General features: G+C 37.7%; 1 protein-coding gene across 1 annotated transcript in view; it reads right to left on the bottom strand.

Moving 5' to 3' along the window:
* Positions 1-26,120, bottom strand: part of LOC114654715 (uncharacterized) — a 36,654-nt gene extending 10,534 nt beyond the window's left edge. The window contains exons 1-3 of the mRNA XM_028805442.2: positions 25,947-26,120; positions 8,794-9,358; positions 4,469-4,732 (exon numbers count right to left, since the gene is read on the bottom strand). Of these exons, the coding sequence (XP_028661275.1) occupies positions 4,469-4,732; positions 8,794-9,358; positions 25,947-25,967 (850 nt within the window). The 5' untranslated portion in view covers positions 25,968-26,120. The remainder of the gene's footprint in view (positions 1-4,468; positions 4,733-8,793; positions 9,359-25,946) is intronic.
* Positions 26,121-26,399: the final 279 nt, after the last annotated feature.

Below are 26,399 nucleotides of genomic sequence, written 5' to 3'. Positions count from 1 at the left end.
GCCAGTTTTCTAACTAGACGTCAATGTTTGCTTCCAAGAAACTTAGTATTTAATCATTTGGATTGTTAGTGTTTTCATTCTGTCTAGACAGAAATAAATTATTTGTAAATACCTCATGACGCATTTACACAGGTTTAAATAGGGCCACGTTAGTGGGAAAGCTGGCAGTTTCAATATAATTTCCACCGCGTTATTACATGTTGGCAGAGTAAGATAATAGGAAATGAGTAAATGCTGCTGTTTGAAATCTAATCAGTTAAAAGTTCTGAATCGTAACATGTAAGTTAACTAAAGTTAAGCTCACAAAAATAAATCGCTCCTGCAGTAAATGCATGGGTTCTAATTAAGAAACTGAAGTGAAAAAAAAAAAAATCGGCTACTGAAGCCATCTACAGTAGGTCTGTGACTGAGGACCCCTGTTGTGATTTGAGCCACTGCAACTATCCAGGACCGTAATTAAGGCAGCCTGTTGAAAGGAAAGCCACTGCAGCCATCTTGGACTGTAACCGAGGACCCCTGTTGTAAGATGAGCCACTGCAGTCATGCAGGACTGTACATGAGGACCCCTGTTGAAAGGCGAGTGATGTCCTCACGTGCACTCACGCTAGATGTTTTGAAAGGAAACGAGATCAAGTAATCCTACTGGCAGGCACCGTTGTACAGATTCAGTCAATAAAGCATTTGTCTGTTACACATTACAGCAAGCCTCTACTGTGAAGAAAATACACTCCAAAAATACCAAACACTTTCCCTATGTTAGGTCAACAGCTGCATCCATTACAGAGAAAGTTCTGATTTTTATTTGGATGAAATTCAGTGGGATGTTGAGCTAGAATTTAAATGTAGAGAAGAAAGTAACTAACAGATAAAGAGTGAGAACTGAGCAGTGGATGGGATCCAACTCTTTGTGGCTCCATTAGAATAAGTGGATTTTTAAAAGAATGAATATTTTGTTTGTCTTCATTACATTTATTACCAAAGGCTGACACGCTGCAGGACCTGTGGCATGGTTTCAAAGTTGCTAATTTCACTTTGCTTTCTTTACATTTAGTTTGGGCCAGGGAATTGATTTTGTTGTTCATTTTTTTTCTAGATTTCATTTTTTCCCCACCGGTCAAGATTTGTTACTTTATTTTTTTACTATTTTTTGCCCACAAATAGTTCCATGAATTACCAATTTAAATGCTTGAGTAAACGCTTTTGGGTTTCTATTACTAAAACTACATCAAGTACTAAGTACTAAAACTATATCAGTCACACCCATGAAGAAGCATCTCCAGTTATACTGTGCCTTTTATAGCGTCTGGAAATTGTCACTATTGTGGGAGTTGTACTGCAGCAGGATTAAATGGCAAATTTTTCCAAATTTTAAAAATGGCAGCCACTGCACAGCTTACTTTAAAGATGGAAGACAGAATGGCAAATTAACATTAAAATAAAGCATTAACAAATGTGCAGAATGTTCTAGTATGTGACTGAATTTTACCTGTGTTTATTAAAGCTTCTATCCATCCGCATTCTACAACTGCAGTATTTGCACTGCGGTCATAAGATCTACAGAACTACAGTCTCACAGAAGCCAAATGTATAATATACACATCTGGAGACAAACATACGTGAATTGTGCTTCTAACTGGGTGGGAACAATTAGACAGCTCAGGGAGTGTAACTTTTCTACACCAATCCAATGCTTCAAGAAGGTGGCACTCCAAGTAGGAGTCTTGACTTTGAACTGCAAAGAGCAAAAGGTACTCCTGTTAACCTGGCTGCAAGCTTCTGTTTACGACGAACCGTCTACAATCTCCAATTAAAAAAAAAAACAAACAAAAAAAAAACATTCAATATTTAAATGTGTGATGCATGTGCGGAGACCACATTGCATGTCTTAAAAAAATAAACATAACCCATTTTAAAAATAAAAACCTGATGCAAGGGAAAAACGTTTCAGTAGCATCGTGCACTCTGTTGATCAGCGTTAACAATAGTGTAGGAGTTGATGTAAACTTGAAAGAACTGGCAGCTACATTCATGAAAATACGAACTGCAAAATAAGCATTTGAAGTACATGACGTGTCACACTCTGTCAAAAGGACAACCGTTAAGAGAGCTATCAACGAAGAGCCAGCAGAGAGGCAGATTTCAGTACTCAACAAACCCGAATCAACAAAACTGCCGAACGACTCCAGTAAAAGCACGATGAGCCTTCACAGCATTCACCTCATGGCTATACATCTAAATGAACAATAAAAGAAAGTTAATATTCAAGTCTAATTGGAAATGCAAACATATCATAACAAATTAGCCACAGCATTTTAACACATAGGATAGCCATAGACCACAACACTTCTCTAAACTATTTGCTGTTGTTATGTCATATAGTTATGAAGTAGTTAAAATGACAGATATCGTACCAGACCGAGGCACTTCTCAAATGCCTTAAGCGCAGTAGTTGCGGTGGTCTACGTGTGTTTATCTATCTGTTTGTTCGTCTTCACTGTTGCAGTGCTTATTAAAATGTGCCTCATGCTACTGAACTCCTGAATGGATTAACAGAAATTTGAGCCTTTTTTATTTCCTCTCAGCATCAAGTCTTTTGTTCAGTATTTTTTTGCTCTCTCCCCAAGGTCCCAGCAGCGGATTAAATTGAACATGCTGAAGAAAATGGGGGCAGGCGTTTTAGGAAGGTCTGTGGGCGCAGCCTTTGCAGCAGAGGATTCCACTGCCATTCATTACACAACTTTTAATAGGTTGTCTCTATACGTGTACTCTCGTTTGAGACTCACGACTTTCCCTGCGAGACTAACAGAAGAACTAAAGGTTTTTATCCTGAACTTCAAATGCATTTTCCCACTGTTCAAGTAATAACTGGGAGAGCTCCACAAGATGAATGTCTACATTTTGTTACAGAATAGTAGGCCCACTGACTGATGATTTCAACTTCATGGAGGACACAACTGCTACTGTTTAAGGGTTTTGTACACCTTTAAGCTAATTTACAGTCACAGTGTGTGGTGGGCGGCCAGGGCCTATGCCCAGCCGGGACGCCCCTTCAACATATACTGTATTCCGTGGGAGCAACCATGGGCGTCTCAATACCTTCCCCGGGACGCTTGGTGGCAGCCTCCCTGGCTGACGTGGGTGCCTCAGTTTCCCGCAGGTGTCCATGGAAGATGGAGTTCTCCACAGCCCAGTTGGGATCTGGGGTAGCCGCCAGGGGGTGCTGCATGGGTCCCTGAGGCAGCCCAGACAAGTATACAGCCTCGCCTGGAAGTGCAATTAGAGCTCTTCCGGGTGGGCTATAAAAAGGGCCAGCATCCACCACTCAGGAGCCAGAATCGGGAGGAAGAGGACAAGGTTGCCTGGGAGGAGTGGTGGTGCCAGAGGAAGGATTGTGTTGTTGGTATTTAGTGCTTTTGGGACTGTGTATTGCCTGTGGGGTTCACAGGGAAGACGTGCCCCACAGGTGAAGAAAATAAAAGTGTGCTTGGATTTTACACGTGCCTCTGTGCGTCCATATCACAAGTGTCAGTTCCTTGATTTCTTAAAGTTTTTTCATGACTGCTTCATTATGAAAGCAGAGTTATATCTGTATTTTCAGTGTGGTGACCAGTTCCACATCCTAAGTAGCTGAGAACTACATAGCAGGTTGACACAAGGTGTATTTGAAGTGTATGTTGTCAGGGTGTGTGAATATATTTTCTCAACATAAATGCCTTAAGTGTGAAGAGAAAGGTTACTGTATCATTTATGGGGCAAGGTCCATGTATTGATGTCTAGTAGGAAGCCAAAAAGAAGGATTTAAGGGGGTCCATGTTAGTCTCTGGGCTGGAGAGACAGATCAGAAGTACAGATAATGTGTTACTCAGGAATGCAGATGGATTATTGTTTCAAGCTTGGTTCTAGTAGTCCCATGTGGCTACTTATTTTTTTATTCCAGGCTAATTATTAATTAGATACCAGTACCTGTAAATCAGGTAGCTTCTCCCAGTCTGCAATCTTAAATTCCTAAGGAGTAGTTTTTACTATTCAGAAAAGTCAAGCACAATGACACTTTTTACTGGCTAACTAAGAAGGGGCCTGATTGCCTCGAAAGCTTGCTTATTGTAATTACAGTATTTTAGTTAGCCAATAAAAGATGTCATTTTGCTGGATTTCTCACTACATCCATAATGGTTAAGCATGGTACAACACCCTAGTACTACTATTCAGAAAGAAAATAATGCTGGTTTTAGCTGACAGTGTTTTCCTTAACGTTCATTCATTCAACTGCTGAGTTATTATTGGATTATTTGTAGCAGTACCCCATTACTCAACATCACTGGCAGCCAATGCAGACCTCCAGGATGTGAGTTTGACACATAATGTTCATACTCACCCTTGTTAAATCTTAAAGTTCAGACTAGCTCCACTGCTTGTATGCCGATTAGATTTAAAAAATGTAAGATTGCTTATAGAAAAAGAGACTTACCTGTCTTTCTGCATGAAAACATCCATTTTTTGTCCACCTGAGTTAAATCTGCTATATGCCTTTTAAACTTTTTCTTCTTTTTGAAGTACAAACTCCAACCCAGTACTGTAAATGTTAAAAGGCACACCCCGATCACAGAGACAATTGCAATTCTTTCAGTTGTCCAACACCAACAGCCAGTGGACTTGTCTGAACTGTTAGGTTCACTGTTTTTGTCTGTCCCAGAGCTAGATATGTTCTCAGTGACCTTGTCATTCTGTAAACCTGAAAGAGGATACAGAAAGGGGTGTCATTTATACAGTTATTTCAACCAAAATTCTCTCGTGAGCAAAATTAAAATCAAATTAGCTTTCTTGCAGTGACCTGGAGAAGGCCAAGGGGCTACCTCAACAATCTTTGATAAAAAGGGGGGATGCTTAACACTGCTGGAAAGAAACATTTTCAGAATGAACCAGACAAACCTGGAAACTGAATTAGTCCAACATCTAATATGTGTCAATAACACTGAGAACCCAGGGTGGATGGGAGGAATTATTAGTGCTAATTAATGTTGATCACCTTTTTTTGCCAAAGCATTACTTACAGCGAATTTGCTGCATTTGCATTTGCCCTTGTTTATTGAATGACTTACTGATATTTATGGGTGATTTAGGAGAACTTTTTTTCCCAGTGCCCCATAATGCTTTGTGATGCCAGTGCGACATCCCCCTGGAGCTGTAACAGCCAACATTGTATGGGACCGCCCCATGGTTACATAATGCTGATCATTGCATTACAGGCTCTGTGCGACTTAGTGGTAGAACAGAGAAGTAAATAATGCAGCTTCTCATAATTGTATTTTTTATGAAACATATACAGCATAAATAACCAGTTATCTCTGCTTGCCACAAATGTGCAGGTCGATCTTTGAGTTCCACGTTGGTATAAGTGAATGAGGCGTGCATAATTAACTACATGGAGATAAAAAGCAAACCTTGAAGTAGCTTAACCCCCCCTCCCCATCTCAATACAGGAGACTCTATGGAAATAATAACGAAATAATAACAGAAGAGAAGACATTTCTATCTTTTTGATAGAAGAACAAGTGCAAAGCTTTAGCACAGACAATTTATTGAGCCTTCAGCACAACTTCAAAAACATAGAATGAGCCAGCGGCTTCAGTCATGATACGCCACGTTGAGTTTTCTGTCTTTAAAAGATCTATATATTTTTTTCTAGCTTTTGACTATGATCTCTCCATTTCTGCGAAAGTGCTTCAACTATTACTTCAATTTACGGAGTAGGAAGAACAACAGTGAACGGTACAAAACGTGATGCTGAGAAAATTGAAACATGTATCAAAAATGGAAACTACCGACGGTAATGTTATTCTGTATTAATGTTAATGTTCTTCTGTCTCGTAATTTTCCTTTAAAATTCTGTTGTATTATGTTTTGTTAATATATTGTGATATGTAGGCAGCTTGTGATGCGCTGAGCAGGAGCAGAAAGGGTGGAATGAATGTTGTAAGTGATGGGACTGGGTGAAGGGATTCTGTTCTTTAAGGGGTTAACACGCCTCTTAGGACATGAGAACAGACAGGAGAAGTTAGAAGAAAAAGAAAAGTGCGGCAGAAGGAAGTTTTAAGTAGGGAGTCCAGAATGTAAGTGGCAGGAGATAAACTGATTGGTAGGGAAAGCTTTCTTTTATTGTTTTTGGAGATGTGCTCTGTGACCCAGACAAAAGAGTATAAGACAGGGCACCGTTTGTTATGGAATGAAGACTCCAAGTAAAACGTAGAAAACTTCAGTACTTCTGAGTTGTATTTGCTTATTACACTGGTCGTTTCAATATTCAGTCAGTCAGTCATTTTCCAACCCACTATACCCTAACACAGGGGCATGGGGGTCTGGAGCCAATCCCAGCCAACACAGGGTGCAAGGCAGGAACAAAGCCCGGGCAGGGCGCCAGCCCACTGCTGTGTTTCAATATTATATTAGTTAATTAATATTGTTAATACTATATTATAATTTATTAATATACAGTAGCTTTGTTTTGAAAAAAAAAATTGACCATTTGCTAAACTAATCTACTGTATATCATTTTTAAAGTAGCTGTTCTGTTATCTGTCTTTTCTCTTATCTGTCACAGCCTTGGTCCTGACCCCTGATGGATAATGGAGGTTTTACTGTACTTGTTTCTTACCAGAACTTATGCAAATAATAAACAGAGTATAAATCTTTAAAAAAAAAAAAAAAAAAAAAAAAAAGGTCTATCGTTTACTAGGCAGCAATTTCAAATTTTTCTTAATCTTTTCTTTTTCCAATTAAAAATATAAGCTGCTGCATTTAAACAAGCTCACTGTCCAAACTCAAGTGGTATCTGTTATAAATTCAAGGACAAAATAAAGGTCTGAATTCCTTAACGTAACTTTTCTTGCTGTTTGTCAAATTGCACAGGACGACTTCCACGATTACTTTTTTTTTTATTCCAGTTTATTACTCTACTTTCTTTAATGTAAAGGTTAATGTAGCAATCACCTTTTGTTCACTTATAAAACAAGCTTGTTTATACTGCAGGAAGTTTGCTGCAAAATGAAAAAATATAAGCACTAGTGATGAGCAAACCCTGTACAATGGGTTCGCCAAAACCACTGAAATGATCAAGATCTTTGCCACACTTTGTGAAATGCATTGAAGTCTATGAGTAAGGATGTACTGAACCAGTTTTGAGTTGATTATAATGACGCAATAGTATTTTATACATCTCTGAGTGCTACGAAAGTTTCTGCCAGTGTTTCTCTGTGTCTTAAATGACAAAAGATGCAGACGGAACAAATACCACAAATAACATACAAGAAATGGCGACAAACTAGCAATAAATAAATAAAAAATAGTTGATCATTGCACTTACAGATTTCCCATCTTGGGGTACAAATTGGCCATGCCACACAGCGGTGGTGTGGGACTGGCTTATTCCATTTTTTTGATGTTGCTTTGGGCACACCGGAAATGTCTGTTTTATTTCTAATTTATCTGTGCAGATACTTTCATCAAGAAGAAAGAAACATGTTGTAAATTGTAATAAATCTTCTGCTTTTACTGTTTCAAAGTGTGACCTGTGTTTTCTTATAAGGGGGGAGCTGGGGCTTCTTTAAGACTTGTTTTGGGATAATAGCTGAGCGCATGTGTAATTAGCCATGCAGTGCTGTGCTGTCAGCTCATTGGGATCAGTATTACCAATTTGGTGGCAGTACTCCTAATATTCTCATTATGGTCAGCTAATGTACCTCTCAAATGAAATTACAGCACTTTTTTTGTTTTATTAAATACATGCAGGATGGAAAACCATGGGGTTGAAACAACGATGAGCAGAAGAGTGGAGCTTTCCTCTTCGTGAAATGAATGTGGTTACAGATGGGGAGAATATCGCATTGCACTATCAAGTGCAATGGGGCTTTTATTTTACTTTCATTGTGTGCTTGTGACTGAGTGATGACCACTACAGCAACGATCTTACAGTAAGCATGAATGTAAACTCTGCTCAAGGCTGCTACAGCTCTGTGATGCAAAGCATAATGTGGCGTTTAGAAAAAAAGTGTATGCCTAAGAAAGTTGCCCAGCGAACTGGAAAATGTTCCGCAAACAACAAGTTTGCTGTGAAAATCAATTTGGCAATTAACAATAATAACTACAAATTGCTAAAAAAAAAAAAAAAAAAATTACAATAATTGCAAGTACCTAGGTTGGTAACTTCAGCCACTGCCATTAGTGGTTCTTATTGTGTGTTTATTGTTCTCCATTGTTTCAAGATAAAAGCTAAACTAAAAACACTGGCAAGGTCAGTGAGGATGAAATAAAGATCATACTTTATGAATGATTCAACACTTTGTGTCAAATAGAAAACCTTAACTGATGAAACTATACCTTTATAGTTAATATACATGCTAAATGAAAAATAAGCAGTTGATTTTTAAGGATGTCAGGCATAGTTGTTATCCCTCTCCTTTACATTTTAGTTTTCCTCCCAAATCCCAAAGGCTTAGTTTTGATTATAGAAGAATTTCACTGGAAAACGTGATATTTAAAAAACCACATTTGGGTCCCCAATCTTTAAAGCAGCTTTGTATTGCAATACTTTTATATTTATGGAGACAACAGTGGCATTTTGTTGTACAATTAACCAATGTGACAAATCAAGGGTGTCTTCATTTCCTTTGGTAATTCCACCACCCCTTCACACATATTTTGCTCTTAATTTGTATTAAATTTCTCTTTGAGATGTTACATTAACATAATATGACCTTACAAAAGACACAATAAAAAAATTGAAAAAAAATCACTTACTTGGTTTTGTAACAGACCTAATGGGCTTTGGACCACAAACGTTGTCAGCACTGACATTACCAAAGGCTATCACTGTCAAGTTCTTGGCAAGGCAGTTTGTGTGGGGTTTACAAGTGGCAGTGCTTGATGTTACATCAGAGTATGCATTTACACACCGCTTGCACATAACATTTGAGACATTCGTGCCCGGTTTGTATACTCCATGGCCAGGGAAACACGGTCGGTGCCTGATGCACTCACTGTCCAGCAGGTATGCATTATCTTTGCATCTGCACTCCCGTTTCTGTGTCCTTGTACATGACAAGCTTTCCTCTTCATACTCTCCACAAGGTTTCCGGCAAGTTAAGCATTTCTTCATGTTTGAAGGGTAATCCATGTACGTCTCGCTTTCACAATCCTCGCATTCAGTTTCTTTATCTGCAGTGCAGTCATTTACAACTTTTTGCCCGGCTGAGCATTTTCTGCAGTGAATAGTTATGCCTGCATTGTCTTTAATTGTGTACATGTCTGCTTCTGATGCAAAACTTGGCTGAACTTGGACGAAGAGCATACACAGAAGAAGTGCCTGCAGAAAAGACACAAACCTCTTAAAACAATATTAGAGTAACCCCGCAGAACTTGAGCAGAAGCCTCAATACCCGAAGCACTTCTTTGTAGACAGGAAAGTGAGAGCCCACAGCAAAACATCCAGTCATGGTGTTGAAGATATAACCATTGAACCATTTAAAAGAACTGTAACTTAGAGACTTGGGTCAGTTAAACTCTAGCTAACCAAATAAGAAAAATGAGTGATCAGTATTATTTTTTTTTTTAGCACATCATGGCTTACAAAGTAAAGATGCTTACAGGAAGGAAGATTATTATAAAGTATGTGTGTGTTTGTGCCTGTGCATGCATGCATATAATGTAGGGTTTAGAGCTAGAAAGTACACTTTATGAGAATGATTTGAGAGTTCATATAGTCTCATCACTATCCATGACCAGGAAATTTAATATATAAAAAGGCCAGTTGCAAGTTATATACTCCATGGCCAGAATTGCTGGTGCCTGACACTCTCACTGTACAGCTGGATAGCTGACGCATACCTTGGGTTGTCGTGATGAGAGGTCTGTGGCGCAGTGTAGTTTTTAAATAAATAATTGCATCCTGTGATTTGCAGGCTCCAATCGGATGCAGGTGTGCGTAAGCGTGCTTCAGTCTGAGGTGGATTGGGGTGCTTGTACGTGTAAATGCAAGCAGATCAGTCAGGTGCCTCATTCACACCTCAGAGTGGACAAAGCACCACACCTGCGTCTAATCAGGCAGAATAAAAAGGAGCCTGCATGGCAAAGGGGGGATAAGAAAGAAAAATCAAAAAAAGAAGGTTAAAGGAATGGAGAGAAGGGCAGGAATAGGATAGAGCCAGTGCGATACAAAAGGGAAGCAGGCAAACAGGAAAGTGAGCCCCAGGCAAAGAAGCCTGTGGTTGAAGGAGCTGAGAGTTGCTCCTGCTAAGCAGCCTGGGAGCAGAAGTGAGCAAACTACTTCAGGAGGACTCCCCGGCAAGGCCAGGGAATGGCAACAGGAGCTGGAAGGAGTACAGAATTAGTGCAGCGCACTGTTCGTGCTGATGGACCCGAGTCAAATCAAAGGGTTGTCTGCGCCTGCTGGGTGATGTCTCCTTGTGCCGGGGAGCTGTCAGATTTTTAAAAAGCAGCACCGAGGCTCTTGATTTTTTAAAGAAAAAATGTTCACCCTTGTGTTTCAACCTCGCTTTATGGAGATATTTATTTAGATATTTTAACCTCCATGATTTTCACTGATTTTATTGATTATTTATTTATTGGAACGATTTATACCACTGCACTTTTGGACACTGTTTATTGTTTGCTTTTAGTAAAAGCACTGGCCCATTTTTTGTGTTCTCATTTGCCCGGCTCAGTACATGACTATCGACAGTTATGGGTTGAAAAGGCCCCCGGATGCAACAAGGAAGCATGCAGCCAACCCGGACCATCACAGTGGGCTGTGTGAAACGGCCAAGTATGTTATGATGATATATTTTTCCCATATCGTTCAATATCAGCAATTATTATATTAACTTCAAGTATGAACAGTATTCTGAGCCCCAAATAAACAAAAAAGCTTATTATTAAAGCTGCACATTTTATCTTAAATTACCTACTTCAGGAGTAAAAAATAATTTAAATTGAGTGCAAGCAATAAAAGAGGTACAGCATATTAGCCTCATAAAGTGAACAATGGGGGGGTGAGTGAGATATGAACAGCAATGTGGGGTTTAGTGGTTGCTTGCACAGTACATTGCAGCTACTCACCTGTAGTTAGAATATGAACAGACAGGCTATAACAATCCAACAAGAAAAAATTAAAAAGAAGATGAAGTCTCATGCCTCACTGCAACTAAAAATGTTGGTGTTTTAGCAAGATGGCAAAGATTTGACAGTCTTGTGAAGGAAATGACAGGCTGACTTAACTCATGCCACTGCTGCCACTTTTTATAGCATCACAGGTGTCTGGGCTGGTCACCATTCTGCGCCTTACCCAACTACTGCCACACCTTTACATAATGTTTTTGATTTATTTCTACTGTGTTGCTTGCTGTATGTGGAGAGAAAAGGCATTTGCATTGACAATCATGTAAAATGTGTTTTTTTATTTCTGTCTCAGCCATTTCTGAACAAGGTTAGCATAAGCTCTCAAAAGCTGCTAATGTCTTTGAGAGATGTGCTCCCTTGATATTATCACAGGAAATGACAGGCATTGTTTGTGGTACTGCATGGGACATATTGTAGAAAGGCTGGTAGATCATCATCCACTAGTACAAAGATGGACGTTTCCCTTCATTAATTTGGCGGCATCAAGAGTGTCCACCTCAGCTTCAGAGACTAGTTCATGGGTAACAGTAGTGACAGCCAGAAGGTCAGCATATAAAGCCAGGACTATGGAGTCAGAGTCATGGAATTGGAAACAATTATTTTGTTACTAGACCGATTACCATTACATATAAAATGTAATGTGTTAAAATTTCCAATTTCAGATATTCTAATTCAAATAAACTATTTTCTCTACTATCATTTCTGGCAGCAACAGCCATCATACACACTAGTATCTTGATAAAAAAGGTATTTTCTGTGTGACCTCAAACATTTGACTGGTCGGAGTTGGTGTCGGTGGTACCATAAATTGAGGAGTTGGAGTCAGAGTTGAAGGTTTTGTGTAATGACTCCACAGCTGTTTAGAGCACTGTAAATTCTTACTCACAGTTTCCAGTGCTTTTCTTGGGTTATAGCTTTTTGATATTTTAATATTCCTGCAGACTGATATTTTTTAGTTTTGTGTTTTGCTCCTTACAATGTCTTCATGTATTGGTCCAATGCTGTGATTCTGACATCTCCTTTAAAGTGACCTGGACATAATATTTTTCACCCCGAATATATTTTACATTTTGATTGTCCATCTTAGCCAGTAGTACCAATGATCTAAAAGTGGATGACGTTTAGGATGTTTTTATGCGTTGATGACAGATGACACTTAAGGTGCTTTTACTGATTTAAAACGCAAAACCAGGTCAAATTGCACCTGAAGAAGTTGTAAGGTTTAAGAATGTGTTTTTTGTACTCATTCGGGCCTTTGAATTTGTGTCTTGTCTGTTTTAAGAATATATTTATGCTGTGTATGAATCATTGTGTCCATGAAATTGTACATTATGTTTTTATACTACAGCTATTTTTTGCCAGTTCTGCCTTTTCCATTTTTTTTTTACCAAGGCGTCTGATTTTCTTTTGGCATAGGGCCATAGGCCACCTCCATAGGGCACCTCCTATTCCAAAGACTTCCCTCTGGTAAACACGCTGGTGCGGTGAAAGGTAAAATGACAGTTTTTTCCATGTGCTGTTGTTCTGATGAATCTGGTCTGAGTTTCTACTCCATATCTATAATAGGTACTGTATTTCTGAACACCACTGACTTTTCATATTTCATTGTATATATCTCCTTATATTTTGTGTTGCCCTTGTATATTTCAGCAACATCTAACAACCAAGTCCTAGAAAACATTCATGTACCTGTTTCTGAATCTAACTATTGTCAAAGACTATATGCTTCACTTGTAACCATATTGTGGTAGCTATTACTCAGAGGATCACCCCTTTCCACTTCTCTTACTCTACCTTGATTAGAAAAGATGATATCTACACAGGCTTCTCCAGGTGTTAGGCTTAATCGAATGAAGAAGACTAAAGATACAAGTGGGTCTGAACATGCTGTGGCTGTGTGCACCTGGCAAGTCAGCTTGAGGGCATTAGGAATAGACACCCTGCTAAAGTGTCAAAGATGTACAGGCAATGGGTCACTAACCAAAAATCTAGTTTTATAGTATCAAAAGCACCAGAAGCAAAATAAACCTAAAAATCTCCATATTGTGGACATGGAGAATGCATAGTGTCTTATGACAGAAATGGTAACATGCATCTGCTGCTTAAAAACACTAAAAATGATAATTACCCATAAGAAGATGAGCCATTCAGTGAATAAAAGATTTAATATACACCCTTCTTGTGCAATACATCAAAAGATCCTGTCACTTGGAACAACACATAATCCTAGGCATGACTCAGAATAGCAATAACAAATGTGATTATTTTATATGTGAGAAAAGCCTTTTAATTTTGTTGTCTAGTAGTATGTGATATCATTCAGGCTATTATCCCAGTTTATTTAGATAACCTCACATGTTCTCCCTGTATCTACATGGATTTTTACTTCAGGTTCTCCACTTACCTCTCACATCCCAAAAACATGGAAGTCAGACCAATCGAGGACACTAAATTGTGTGAGCAAGTGTAGGAGAGTGAGCCCAGCAGTGTGCTGCCACGTTAGCATTATTTTCTTGGCTCTATTTGCATGTAGGATATGGTGACCAAAGAACAGGACTCCCAACTCCAAGTTTGCTGCTTTGGTTCTCTCTGAATAAGTCACTTAAAGTGCCTGTGCTCTTGAAGTACTAAATTCTGGCACCAGTCAAAAGTCTGGACACACCCAGACATTTTCATGTTTTTCATAGAAATTGATGCCTTGTTTATCAAGATACCATTAAACTGATTTCAAAAATACAGCCAAGACTAGTGTTGCTAACGGCTGTTGCAACTTGAAATTACAATTTTTTAATTATCCACTTATGACTGCAAATCCCCATTTTCAGCTATAATTCCTCCAGTGTCAAAACAGTCAGCTACCTTAGTTTATCCTTAATTAGTTATTTTAAAAGCTAGATTATTAGAGAAACCTTTTTAATTGTATTAGCACCGCTGAAACCTGTTACTCTGTTCACTTGTGTTACAAGGTACTGGCATTCATAAAATTCAATTCTGGGTTCAAAAATGAAATAACATTCTCAAAAAAATGTTAAGTCTTATTTTTTTTTTAGAATGAAGGTTATTCCATGTGACACATTGTTATGAAACTAAAGATTTAATACAAAGATGTCTGTTAACATCTTGAGAGAAAAGGGCAAACTGGATCTAATCAGGACAGAAAAAGAAGGGAAAGGCTGAGATGGACAAACTAAGAGGATAAGAACATCAGAGCCTGTAGTTTAAGAAACAAAAGCCTTACAAATTCTCAGTTGTAATCTTCCTTAGACCCCAAATACCAGTGTCATCTGCAACAACGATAAGACAACTCAAAGATGCTGACCATAATAAGCTAAGGGAGTTTATCATTAGGACATTAAATGAATGTTTGCTGAAAATAGGGTTTTGTAGTCACATGTGAGTAATAAAAAATCAGTCATTTCAAGCAGTAATAGCCACTAGAAGCACAGAAAATGTTTTGGCTATATGTTAAATCAATTTAATGGAAATTTAATTAAAAAAGGCATCAACTTCAATCAAAAAACACAAATTTCCAGGTGTGTCCAGAGTTTTGACTGGTACTGTGCACATATTTGTCATGTCATTTTCTAACTGGCTTAATCCACACTAGGGTCATGAGGGGAGCTTGAGCCTATCTCAGCTAGCATAGAGTGCAAGTCAGGAGCAAACCCTGGACAGACGTCATTCCATCATAGGGCAACCTCACACACACCCACATTATGGCCAATGTAGTGTTGATAATGTACCTAACCTGCATGTTTTCAAACAGTGGGAGAAAACAGGAGCAAACCCATGCAGACAAGAGGAGAACCTGGTAGGCAAACCTTAATCTCCTGACTGAAAAGCAGTAGCACTAGCTCTGCGCTATCGTGCTGCCCGTGTACATCGTTTTAGTAGAAACCTGCACTCACCACAGAAGGTTGCAATAAGAAATGAAAGATTTTTGCTTGCTTAATGGAATAAGCAGGTTCAGAAAATAAACAGAATTGCACACCTTTCGCTCTATTTAAGTGTTTCAAGACAAACAGCTTGATATCCAGCCACTAAAATGAAACTGTCAGAAACTGGAAAATCTTGTCTAAAAATCCATGTTGCATTACATAACAGTAATAATTATATATTCAATTGCACATTTAAAACTGCTCAAGGACAAAAAATACATAAATCCGAACAACTGAAAATATGTCTGCCATTCATGTATTTAATTCTTTTAAAGTCAATCAGTAAATATTTCTTGTCATATTCTTGTCATATTAACTGTTTTAATCTCAAACCTCTCCCTAAAAGACAAGCAAGTAGATGCATGAAGCCTGCTACAGTCATTGTTTTTACATTAATTAACCCCCAACTTCTCAACTGGTTTAGCCATCAGTTATTACTGTACTGTTATTACTGTATTACTGTAGTTTAGAGTACAGTAAGCACCAAGAGTACAGGATTTTTTTCACATAAATGGGTTGATCAAATGAATTCAGTTAATTGAATCAAAGTGCCACTCACTAGCTTTAAGGGGCCTTGGTATCTCTTTTAAAGCTGCCTCACACCAGAGGATTCATTAAGCCTAGAATTACTAGAAAATTCTCACATTTTGAAGATGCATTGTTCAGAAGAGAGAGAACTGCAGGAAGAAACTCACAGTGATGCAATTGAACTATGCAGACGCCACACAGACAATATCAAATTTGAATCCTGACTCTTGAAACTGTGAGACTGCATAGCAAACCATTGTGACAATATGCTACCCCAATGAAGCACATCCCTTAAAAACATAAATAACTTTTAACTGGCAGTAAAATGACAATGCATATGCGTTCTTTTCAATATTACTAGCACAAGCAATATAGATGCAATTATCTGTAGGGATTAACTGGAACGGAAACTCTCACTTTCCTGATCTTCGGCATCATCAAACATTGAAAAACAGGTGTTTCTGTGTCATTGACTCATCAAGTAGTGGAATGTTTAATGTGATACCTATTTCAAAAATTAATTTTTTAGTGAACCCTTTTTTATGTTTGGCTAACACATTAAGGCTTTAACAGCTTAAAAAGCAATAACGAAATATGACAATTTGTAATCCTGGTACTTGACATGCACAATATGCATAACATGAAGGAGGCACAAGCACCCCTTAAATAGTCATTTGTTAAAGTTTGATCTATTTATATTTAATTAAAAAGTTAAACGTTCAGTTGTTTTATTTTATTTTCATGAAACACACATAAAAAGTACTGTTATGATATAAATAGTTTAGATAAGTTTTTCTTGTGGATGACATTTCCATTGCACTGTATGCATGTATTGGTTATAAAGCAGATGCAGTGATAGCCCCAGCACAAACTGTCATGCACCTTTTAAGATTTTCAGGTGAAAAGAACAAAAGTTAGAAGTCATTCTTGTCAACAGAAAAATATACCTTTAATGTTCATTATCTTCAGTTTTCTTTATGTCGTTCAAGATCAACAAATTGTTTGCTAAGTCTGACTTTTGCAAAATAGTTCAAACCAAACAATCTGTCTGCTACTGCTAAGCTAACACCACCAACTGCTGCTTGTGTGATTTCACCAGACAGTATGTTAGGAGCTGTTCACCTGCCTGCTGAGACTGAGCCAGAAGAACAGACTGAAGGTAATGTGACCCCATTCTGTAGTAATGTCACCAGTGTAACCAAGGCAGACAACTTTTACTCTCTCTGGCTGACATTAAGAAGCATTTTGAAAAATACAAAAGAATAACATTTTACCTTAGTAGAACAGTGAAAGTGGCTTATTTAGGCTCATCAATAGAAGAAATCAAGCACTGTATAGATTCAATTTCTTACCTTTTGTTACTGTAAACAATTATCTCAGGATAAAGAATAAGCAGTATATTGATCCAATCAAAAGAAAACGTTTCATATAAGTCAGTACTACTTTAAGAATACGTTTGATTTATTTTTTGTAATTGTTGAATGAGAGAAAGAGAAGTGGCACAGGCTTTTGTTCCAACCCAATTACTTAACTGAAATTTACCCTTTGTCAGTAACAGAATGTGGATCAGATTAATAATATTCAGTCCTTTAATTTTTCCTGTTCCTTTTCTTTCCAAATAGTTTATTAAACCAGAAATTTTATGTTGAGCACTCAGTTATATGTGGGGCCAAGTAAGATCTGATTTCTTCAAATTACGTCTCGAGGGTAACTATGGCTTCAGGTTTTTATTCCAACCAGTTTCACAATCAGTGACTCAGTTTACGTCTGGCTGATGATGTTGTTTAATCTTGTTTTTTTTTTCTTTTCTTATTCTGCATTCAGAAAATCGCAGCAGTGTGATATTTACATTTAGGAATATTACACAGTTTTAAATGCTTAACTATTTCTGTCATTTTTTTTTCAATTAATTCATCTTTTTCTCTGTGGAATTTGCTCCTTTAATTGTAATCTAACAATGACAATTTTACAACAACCAGAACCAGAACACCAGGAAAAGCACAATAAAAAGTGTGGTGATGATGATGAACATCTTAAACATCAAGATTAAAAAGACATAAAATCATCACCAAATAAAGTAATAAATACATGCTACATAGTATTCCAGTAAACATTCAGAAAACCCCATTTTGTAATTTATGAACTGACAGGTAAGAGACCAATTAAAAGAAGAAATTGGCAGGGATGAAAATTTGCTACTACAGTGGAGCCAGGATTGAATTTGGGATCCACTGAGTTATTAGATGGTGAACTGCTAGTTCCTTTGTCATTTCCATCTCATTGTTAACTGGCAGGTGGTTAAGAAAGCAAGAAATGATTAAAATGCACCAAAAGTCTAGAATGCATTACTAATTAGAGATACGCCAGACTAACTCTGTGCATCATATAAAAAAAAAAAAAAAAACTCCTAAAAAGCCACATTTTTAATTTGCCTCTTTAAAGCTACATTTTTGTTCTGTCTTTAATAAACTAGATCTGCACAGAATTATCATACTCTCCAATGAACCTGCAAACTTCATTAATCTTTACTTTTTTCTGTTTTCTCTTTTAGTTCTTCTGTGGTGGAGTTCTGCGCCACCACCATCTGATCAAAGTCCTCTGCAGTTGCCTGTGATGTTTAAATGCCATGAAACAAAGCCTTAAAAAAATTAAAAATACATAAAATAAACAACTACTTAAGAACATTAATGTTAGGCCTTGAACCCTTGCAGATTTTGTTTGCTTTTTTCTTCAGCGTAACTGGAGTTTTTCTATCCACCCTGGGCCACTGACCTTATCTTTGGACTGTCATTTAGAGACTTAAACAATCCTATATTTAAGGACTCTAGTTCTCTTAATTATATATCTTATGTAAGTGTGTATTTTTATACTATTATGCATTATTTTTCTTATCTAGTTTTAATTTGCTTTTCTTTGTGTGTAACTACTTCTTTGACATCTTGTAAAGCACTTTCAGCTATACTTTGTATCTAAATGTGTGATCGAAATAAATGTTGTGAACAGCTGTGAATGCAGCTGCTTAGAACTAAGAGGCAAATTAAGGTTTAGAAATTATATTATTTGAGTTAAATAAAATAGAGCACAAAAAATATTGTTTAAGCAATAACTGTGTCAGTAGTGATAAATAGCTTTGAATCAAGAAACTGGTTTGAAACAAACACCTGTAGCCACTGTGGTCCACCAAGGCTGCACTTGAGGACCCCTTCTGTAATATGGGGTGTGGCATGCGCATATATTTCAGGTAACATACATGTGTACAATTTATTAAAAGAATTATAGTAATGCAGAAAGGATTTGTAAATTAGCTTAAGGGCCTGTATGTAAAAAGTGATTATGGCATGCATACTGTTTTTCCTTTTGTTCATTAATAAAAATATTGATTGTTCTTGTTCATGAAGCATTAGTTGTCACAGAAGATAGTTGGATGCTGTGCTCCATGGTGATAATTTTTCAATTTGATCCTCATTTACTGCATAGTATAGGTATCAAAGAGCAGCACAGCAGTTATAAAGACATACCTGTATATAACGGACTGACATCTAAGCAATTTAAAAGTCACTTTACTCATATAGGAGTGTCACCTTACGGACCACATGACTTACCACTGTGACCCAGGTGATCCATCAACCACTGATAAAGTTTCTAACATGGCTTGCTAAAATAAATTATAAACAGCCATCAGAGATAATAACCATCACTCCACTTCCATTATAGAGATACATGACACTTTCTCAATTGAGTCAGGGAAGCCACCAAAGCTAGCAGTGGCACTACTATAGGGAAAAGCTAATTAAACTTTATGATACAGCTAAGATATTCTATCAGCATGCATTTCTATTTCGAGACGGGTAACTTGCATGTTGAAGTGATTGTCAGATTAGCTCATTTAACAGTTTTGTGCTGTTAGTGTTTAAGGATGCACCAGATTTTCAGACAACAAAAAGGCACATTAAGTATTTGGTCAAATGAGTAAAAATGCCATTTTTTTCTCCAAATGTATAATGATCTTTTCACTACTCTTCTGCACTGGTAATCGATGAGGCTTTCAAATAGCTCTTCCGTTTTTGTAGAGAATGAATAAAACGTCATGCCACATTGAATTGTGGGACATGGCCACTATCTTTAGAAGACTGCACTTGTTTGTTTACAATGAGGAATAAACATATTTTTACAAAAGCAAATGGACAAAGGAAAAGGGCCAGTTCTACCATACTGGTGAACTAGGCGGTTACGTAGAGCAGAAAAGCTTATGAGGGATGGGGGGGATACACAATATTTCTGTAGCAATGAGTTCGAAAAACAAGGGGGGGACAGCTCATGCATGCAACAGATGGAAAACAATTACTGTACCTTCAAGGCTTCATAGTTTGGGCACAACATTTTCATCTTTACCTAGCAAAAAAGTTAGAGCCAGACTTGCAATAAGGGAGAAAAAAGGACCATACCAGGGCAAATAGCACTGGGACAAGTGGCAACACTATTTAAACAAGGTGAGCTTAATAAGAATTTGGACATCTTGCCAGCCAAGAAATAAAGAAAGAACCCTACCAACTAACTCTGCTCACATTTTGTTACTGCCCTGAAATAAGAGTAAAAAGCCTCTGTTGAATATATAAAAGCAGATCACATGGATTCACTTTAATAGTCGAATGTTTGAACTTAGCATGTGGTTATATTTCAAAGTGATTTGATCATGTTGTAATTAAGTGCTTAAAATGGGATTAAAGAACAACTAGAAGACGTTGAGGGTGATTGTGGCCAATCACACCTGATGCCACATTTAATAATTAGCTGAGAGGCTAATTCAGGTGTTTGGGCAGGAAAAAAACATTAAAAAAAAGTGCTGGGCACTGAGCAGTGAGTCCTGAGGACTGAAAACAATACAACTTCCCAAGTAGTATGGAGTTCTATAGGTGGTTCACTGGTGGAAATCCAGAATTAAGCTCTTAAATCGGAACTATTTATGTTTTTAATGAAAAGATGGGAATGTTTTCACTTACATAAACCATTCAAATTGAGTAAAACAATGATGCTAAGCAATGACTAAATTGTGTGAGGTTAAAATAATCAAAAAATACTGTCAAAAAACAATTGTGCAATGCTAACCTAACTAGTTCATGCCGGAGTAGGTTTATCAAACTGTATATATAATTTACTTAAATTAATTACATTGAAGTAACCAACCCAGCTACAGGGGATGCACAACTGTGTTTCTTCATGCCAGTCCCAAGCACAGATAAATGGAGAGGGTTATGTCAGGAAGGGCATCCGATGTAAAATTTTGCCCAAATCAATACAGTATGTGGACAACAATACAAATTTCCATACTGGTGAGAGAGGACATGCAGGCTATGGGTGTAACAGAACAAGATGCAGAGGACAGAAAGATATGGAAGAAGATGATCCGCTGTGGCAACCCCTAGCGGGAGCAGCCAAAGGAGGTAGAAGAATTACATTGAAGTAACCCAATATTTATGCGTTGAAAGAGTGCAGAAAACATAGGGCACTTTAAATGCAAACAATTTATGTAAAACTGCTATCCACATTCAAATGAGTAAATCCAATTAATTGTTTTTAGTGTCATGTTATTTTCTAATCCAGAGAAGGGTCATGGGTTGGGTTAGGGGTGACGTCAGGGCTGGAGCCTATCCCTGCTGGCATAGAGCATAAGGCAGAAACAAACCCAGCAGACGGCACCAGTACATCACAAAGCCAACACACACAGGTACCAAATACACCCTGGGGCCAATTTAGTGTCAACAGTTCACCATTTCTTTAGCCAGTGGGAGGAAACTCGCACAGACACAGGGACAACATACAAACTCCATGCAAGAAGAACCCGAGATGTAAACCCCAGTCTCCTTACTGTGAGGTAGCAACATTACTACTGCCCCATATTGCCATCATTTTTTTGTGTTTTGTTTATTTACTTATGTATTTTCATTGCAGTTTTTAAATATTTACTCTTTGAAAAGGCTGGTTTCAACAATAAAATAATTTTTATCATCTTATGGTTTTAGAATTCAATTTCATTGAAAAACACTATTTAATGCTATTTAAAATATTCCAGAACCTGCAGACCACTTAAAAGGCAACTGCCTTCAGGAGTATTGTAAACAAGCAGCTCTTTTCTTACAGTGATTTAAAGTAAGAATGTTAAAGACACAATATGATTCAGTTTAATGAACAAAAGCACTCCTTAAAGTCTTCCATTTGTTAAAACATATTTATGTAACATTACATACTATACATAACTTTACAAATAAAATCTTTTCAATTATATGTTCACTACAGCAGGGTTCGCCAAGTTCGGTCCTGGAGGACCACCATGACTGCAGGTTTTCATTCTAACCCTTTTTAATTGAGTGCCCCGTTTGTGCTGTTAATTAACTTCTTGTGAATTCATTATAATTTAATTGCTTTTTTAAGATTTGTTCTCCTGAATTTCTTCATTGTTCCTCTGAATTACTTCATTTCTTTCCTTAAATGGCACCCAAACAGAAATGAAATGTGAAGTGAGGGAGCCAACAGACCAACTAAGTCAGGGCCTCAAACTCCAACTAATTTCACTCAAACCAGCTGCTTAATGAGGTGCCAATTCCTGTCGTTAATTAAACCAGTTCTTTAATTTCATGGCTTGTTGCTGCTCTCGTGGTGTATTAGCAGATATTTTCAAAATTGTTGATTTTCTCTTTTCTAAGAGCACTATTAAAATGTTTTGGGGACCTGAGCAGATCAGCGTTCCTAAGACCATCATCTTTCGTTATTTTCAGATATTGTATGATGGACACCAGTTGTTTTGGCTCATTTTGTATCTCATTATTGTTTGGCTGCTAATTAAGGAAAAAAACAATTAAGGGGTCTGAGTCTTCAAGAGCAAATCAATTAAAATTAGTTCAAAAGACATTAATTAGCAGCAAAAACAGGTCACTCATTCTGAAAAGGGCTAGAATGAAAACCTGCAGCCACGGTGGTCCTCCAGGACTGGAGTTGACGACCCCTGCACTACAGGACAAGGGTCTACATCAGCAGCATTGAGCTTCAAACGGGAACCAGCCCTGGATGGGGTGCTTGTCTGTAACAGATTACTCTAATGCTCATTGACATCATTGCCAATTTAGAGTCCAGCCTTGAGGATGATTTAGGCGTGGAGAGGAAGAGCAAACTCCACATTAAAACTGAATGGGCTGGGTTTTAGTTTCCTACAGCGCTGACCATGCTGGTACACATCTCCTCAAAAATCAACACACGAAGGAAAACTGAATGCAGGGCTTGAAATGCATGTTCACCGGACACAAAGCTTTTCTGTCAGCCCACAGTTAAATAGTATTATTTTCTCGGTTGTCAATGCTATTCAATATGCATGCAATAATTTTAAAAGGGTGATATCATAGTGACCATTAGACAACTTGTTCCAATTTGGCCTATTTAAAGACAGATTTTTTTCATTATTTTCCACATGAAGCACCTTATTTATGGTATGAAGTGTGAAAAAAGTTTAGAATAACAATAGCAAGTAACACACCAAATTTAAAAACACTTGAAACGTGAGGGGCTATTAATTTTCACATTTTTTTGTTACTCTCAGTACTTCCAACACGGTTCAGGTTGGCATCCTTCATGAACCCGTTTCCAAGGGGAGTTTTGTTGGATGCTAAAGCCTGTGCATTTCTTAACAAGTGTAACAAGCGTTCTTGTAGTTAAAATTGCAGTAACGGTGCAGTGCAATAAAATGCAGTCTACAAAGATCACCTAATGCCACAAACAATTAACTGAAACTTCAGAAGACTCTCCTAGTGCATCTTTAAGCTAACAGTTCGTTACCCTGGTCTGCATGTATCTACTAGTCAATTCAATTTAGTCTTGTATAGCACTCTTCACTAAGGATACGTTTAGAGTGCGTATTCATATATAATACAATGAAATTAAATGGTGAAATAATCCAGATATTCATAAAGACACATATTAAGTCACCTCTGCTGTCCTGTTCCCTCAACTCTGTGTATAAAAGCCAATCAAGTTTAAATTAGAAATCTTAAGTGCAGTCAAATTGGTCTCACATATTACCTACTGACTTCATTCTATTTCTGTTAACCAATTTGAAAGCAATCTTTTAAAAATCTATAAAGAAAAACTAGAAATGAGCTAATTTAAAAAAAAAAAGTATCTGATGTGCTTTGTTTCTATATTTTCATTATCTGTGAAAAGTAAAATAACAAGCTCCAGTTTTCTATTACTGTCACTTTTCTCCACCCATTCTTTCACATTTATATCTAAAACAATCTCATATTGTACTAATGTATTCTCTAATTATTTGGAGATCTCTGCTCTCATTCAGGAGATTAGCTCAAATGGAAAAGGTCATGTAAATATGCCATAAGTTCCTTGAGACTAACTTTAAAACAATCTTTTCAGACACGGTGGACTATGTTGTACAACAGATTCCAGTTTACTGGAGCGAATTGTTAATAATGTTTTATAATCGGCTTGGTAGGGAAAATGGGTGTCATGGGGTTCAAAGTGGCAGAGTGATGTACCGCGTTAGTCACTTATGGATGCAATGAGAACTGAAGCAAATGACACGTTTTATTGGCTGAGTAGCTTACAATATGCAGGTTTTTGAGGCAGCTCAGGCCCCTTCTTCAGTCAAGGAGTTATCATTACACTTCTTGTGGGATTCAAAGGAAAAGCAGTATGTAGAAGGAGTCTGTCTACAGATGCTAACACATAAGCAAATTCATCTGAAATGAAAAGCAGCAGGCACATAACAAGACAATAAGTGCATTTGCCTAAATATAGCCCTTTGTGAATTCAGCTGAAATAAAACAAGGACGCATGTGTTCTAGGGAAACTGACAAGCGTGTCTTCAAGTAGCTAAAACCTTTGTGAACTTAACTAGTAGGCCCATCTTTAACAGCATCATAGGCTCCTAGGCAAAGTAATACACTGGGGGTCCCTGTTTTGATAGCAAAACAGATGCATACAGTATATAGGCATCAGAAACATTGTGGGCTCATATGTTCCTGGGGCCTCCAGCCAGTGCCCATGTATTAAGACCACCACTGAAAAGCAAGGGGAATAACACGAGGCACATTTGTGGAGTAAATGGAAGAAGCTGTCCCAGTTTCTGTTAAAAATAGCCTGAACAACTGCTAGGATAAAAAAGGGAAAATAAGGAATATGCCCTGATGTTGTTAAAATATCTATGAAGTATTATAGAGTGAAAATTAGTATGGATGGAGCAAATGATATAAAAAAAAATTAAAAAGGTAACTTAACTTTGAGCTATGTGAAATCAAGCTGGTATGATCAGCATGGTCTGAGAGATGAACAACATAGCAAACTGGAAAGCTGCCTGTAAACAGGCTGAGGCAGCTCTGGTATTTGTGAATTCAAACGGAATCAAATACCAGATTTATACCTGAGCAGATGATAGGTGATGTTGATCTCTCATTGCTAAAATGGCTAATAAGAGCTTGGCTGGAATGAAAAGCAACAATCTATTCCGATACTGTATATGTTAATTGTTGTAATGAGAGCAGCTTACATTTTTAAATGGAATAAAAAAGTAAAACTGTATGAAGAGTAACAGGGAATGTAAAAACTGGAAATGAGCTCATGACGACTGTCCATCACTTTGCTTCCTCTGCTCTAATTCATCGATTACACAAAAAAACTAACACCCACAGGAAAACCGTTCTGGCTACAGTTATTTTACCAAGTTCTTGTCTTCTCCTTTATAAAGTTTAACTTTTAAATTGCCTAAAAGAGTCTAGTGCGAGCAAAAAGGATGTGGAGGAACTGTACAAGTTTCCAAGTCTCCGCACGTCCACTGTTGCTATCAAAAGTCGAAGAGGAGTTGCGACGAGTAAATGCGTTAACAAGACCATTATAAAATCACACAGTTTCATTTGATTACTTTTTCTTTTTTAAGTTCATTTGCCATTCGGATATATCTACTATTGTTATGAGTATTTATACGCCAATTTTTTTTTTAAATCCGGTGTTCACTTTTCCAGATCCACCACTTACAAAATGAAAGTTAACACGAAAGTGGAAGCAAAAAAAAGTAAAAGGACATCGGAAGTTCTGAATCTTATTAAAAGTGAACTCGGAGTAAAGTGGCACTGGTAAGAAGGTTAAAAACGGACAAGTTAAGCCTGTTACTGTGCATCGATTGGCTCGTGATCATTTTTTGCGAGGAATGATTGTTATCTGTGACACTTAATAAAGCAGAGCCAGACCGGAGTGGATCTCGGGAAAACCACTTTACTACAGTTCAAATAATAATAACAATAGTGCCATACTCACAAGGTGCCAAATCGCGGCCATCGCCCACCGGCTCAAGCCGATTCCCGCTTGAGTACAGAAAGGAGCCGACACGGCAGAAGTTCCCCCGAGGAGTGTCAAGAGTGTTCGAGATTGTGCGCAGACGCGCCTGCCGGGCGCCGAGCCAGCCTCTGATGCCTCTCTTCTCGGCGTAAAGTTCACGCAGGTGTGTCGGGGTAAATCGAGGCGGTTCTCAAACGGGCTGGCTCTGAAAGCATTCTTTTACACGCACCGCCCGAATAAGAAGATGAAAAGCCCAACGTGAGCTCTCTAAACAGGTTTGGCTGCCGGATGTTGCACAACATCTCGTGCTCGGCGATATACTGGAGCCGATCCTCATTTGGAATTGTAAAGTAAGAACGCCAAACCAAGAGAATGGATCGATGTAAAATATCATTTCGAAATGTCATTCTAGAAACTAAACATTTTTTTAGT

This window comes from Erpetoichthys calabaricus, chromosome 7 (assembly GCF_900747795.2).
Source record: "Erpetoichthys calabaricus chromosome 7, fErpCal1.3, whole genome shotgun sequence".
Classification (NCBI taxonomy): Eukaryota; Metazoa; Chordata; class Cladistia; order Polypteriformes; family Polypteridae; genus Erpetoichthys; species Erpetoichthys calabaricus.
The sequence above is the reverse complement of the archived record's forward strand: the minus strand, read 5'-3'. Positions and strand labels throughout refer to the sequence as shown.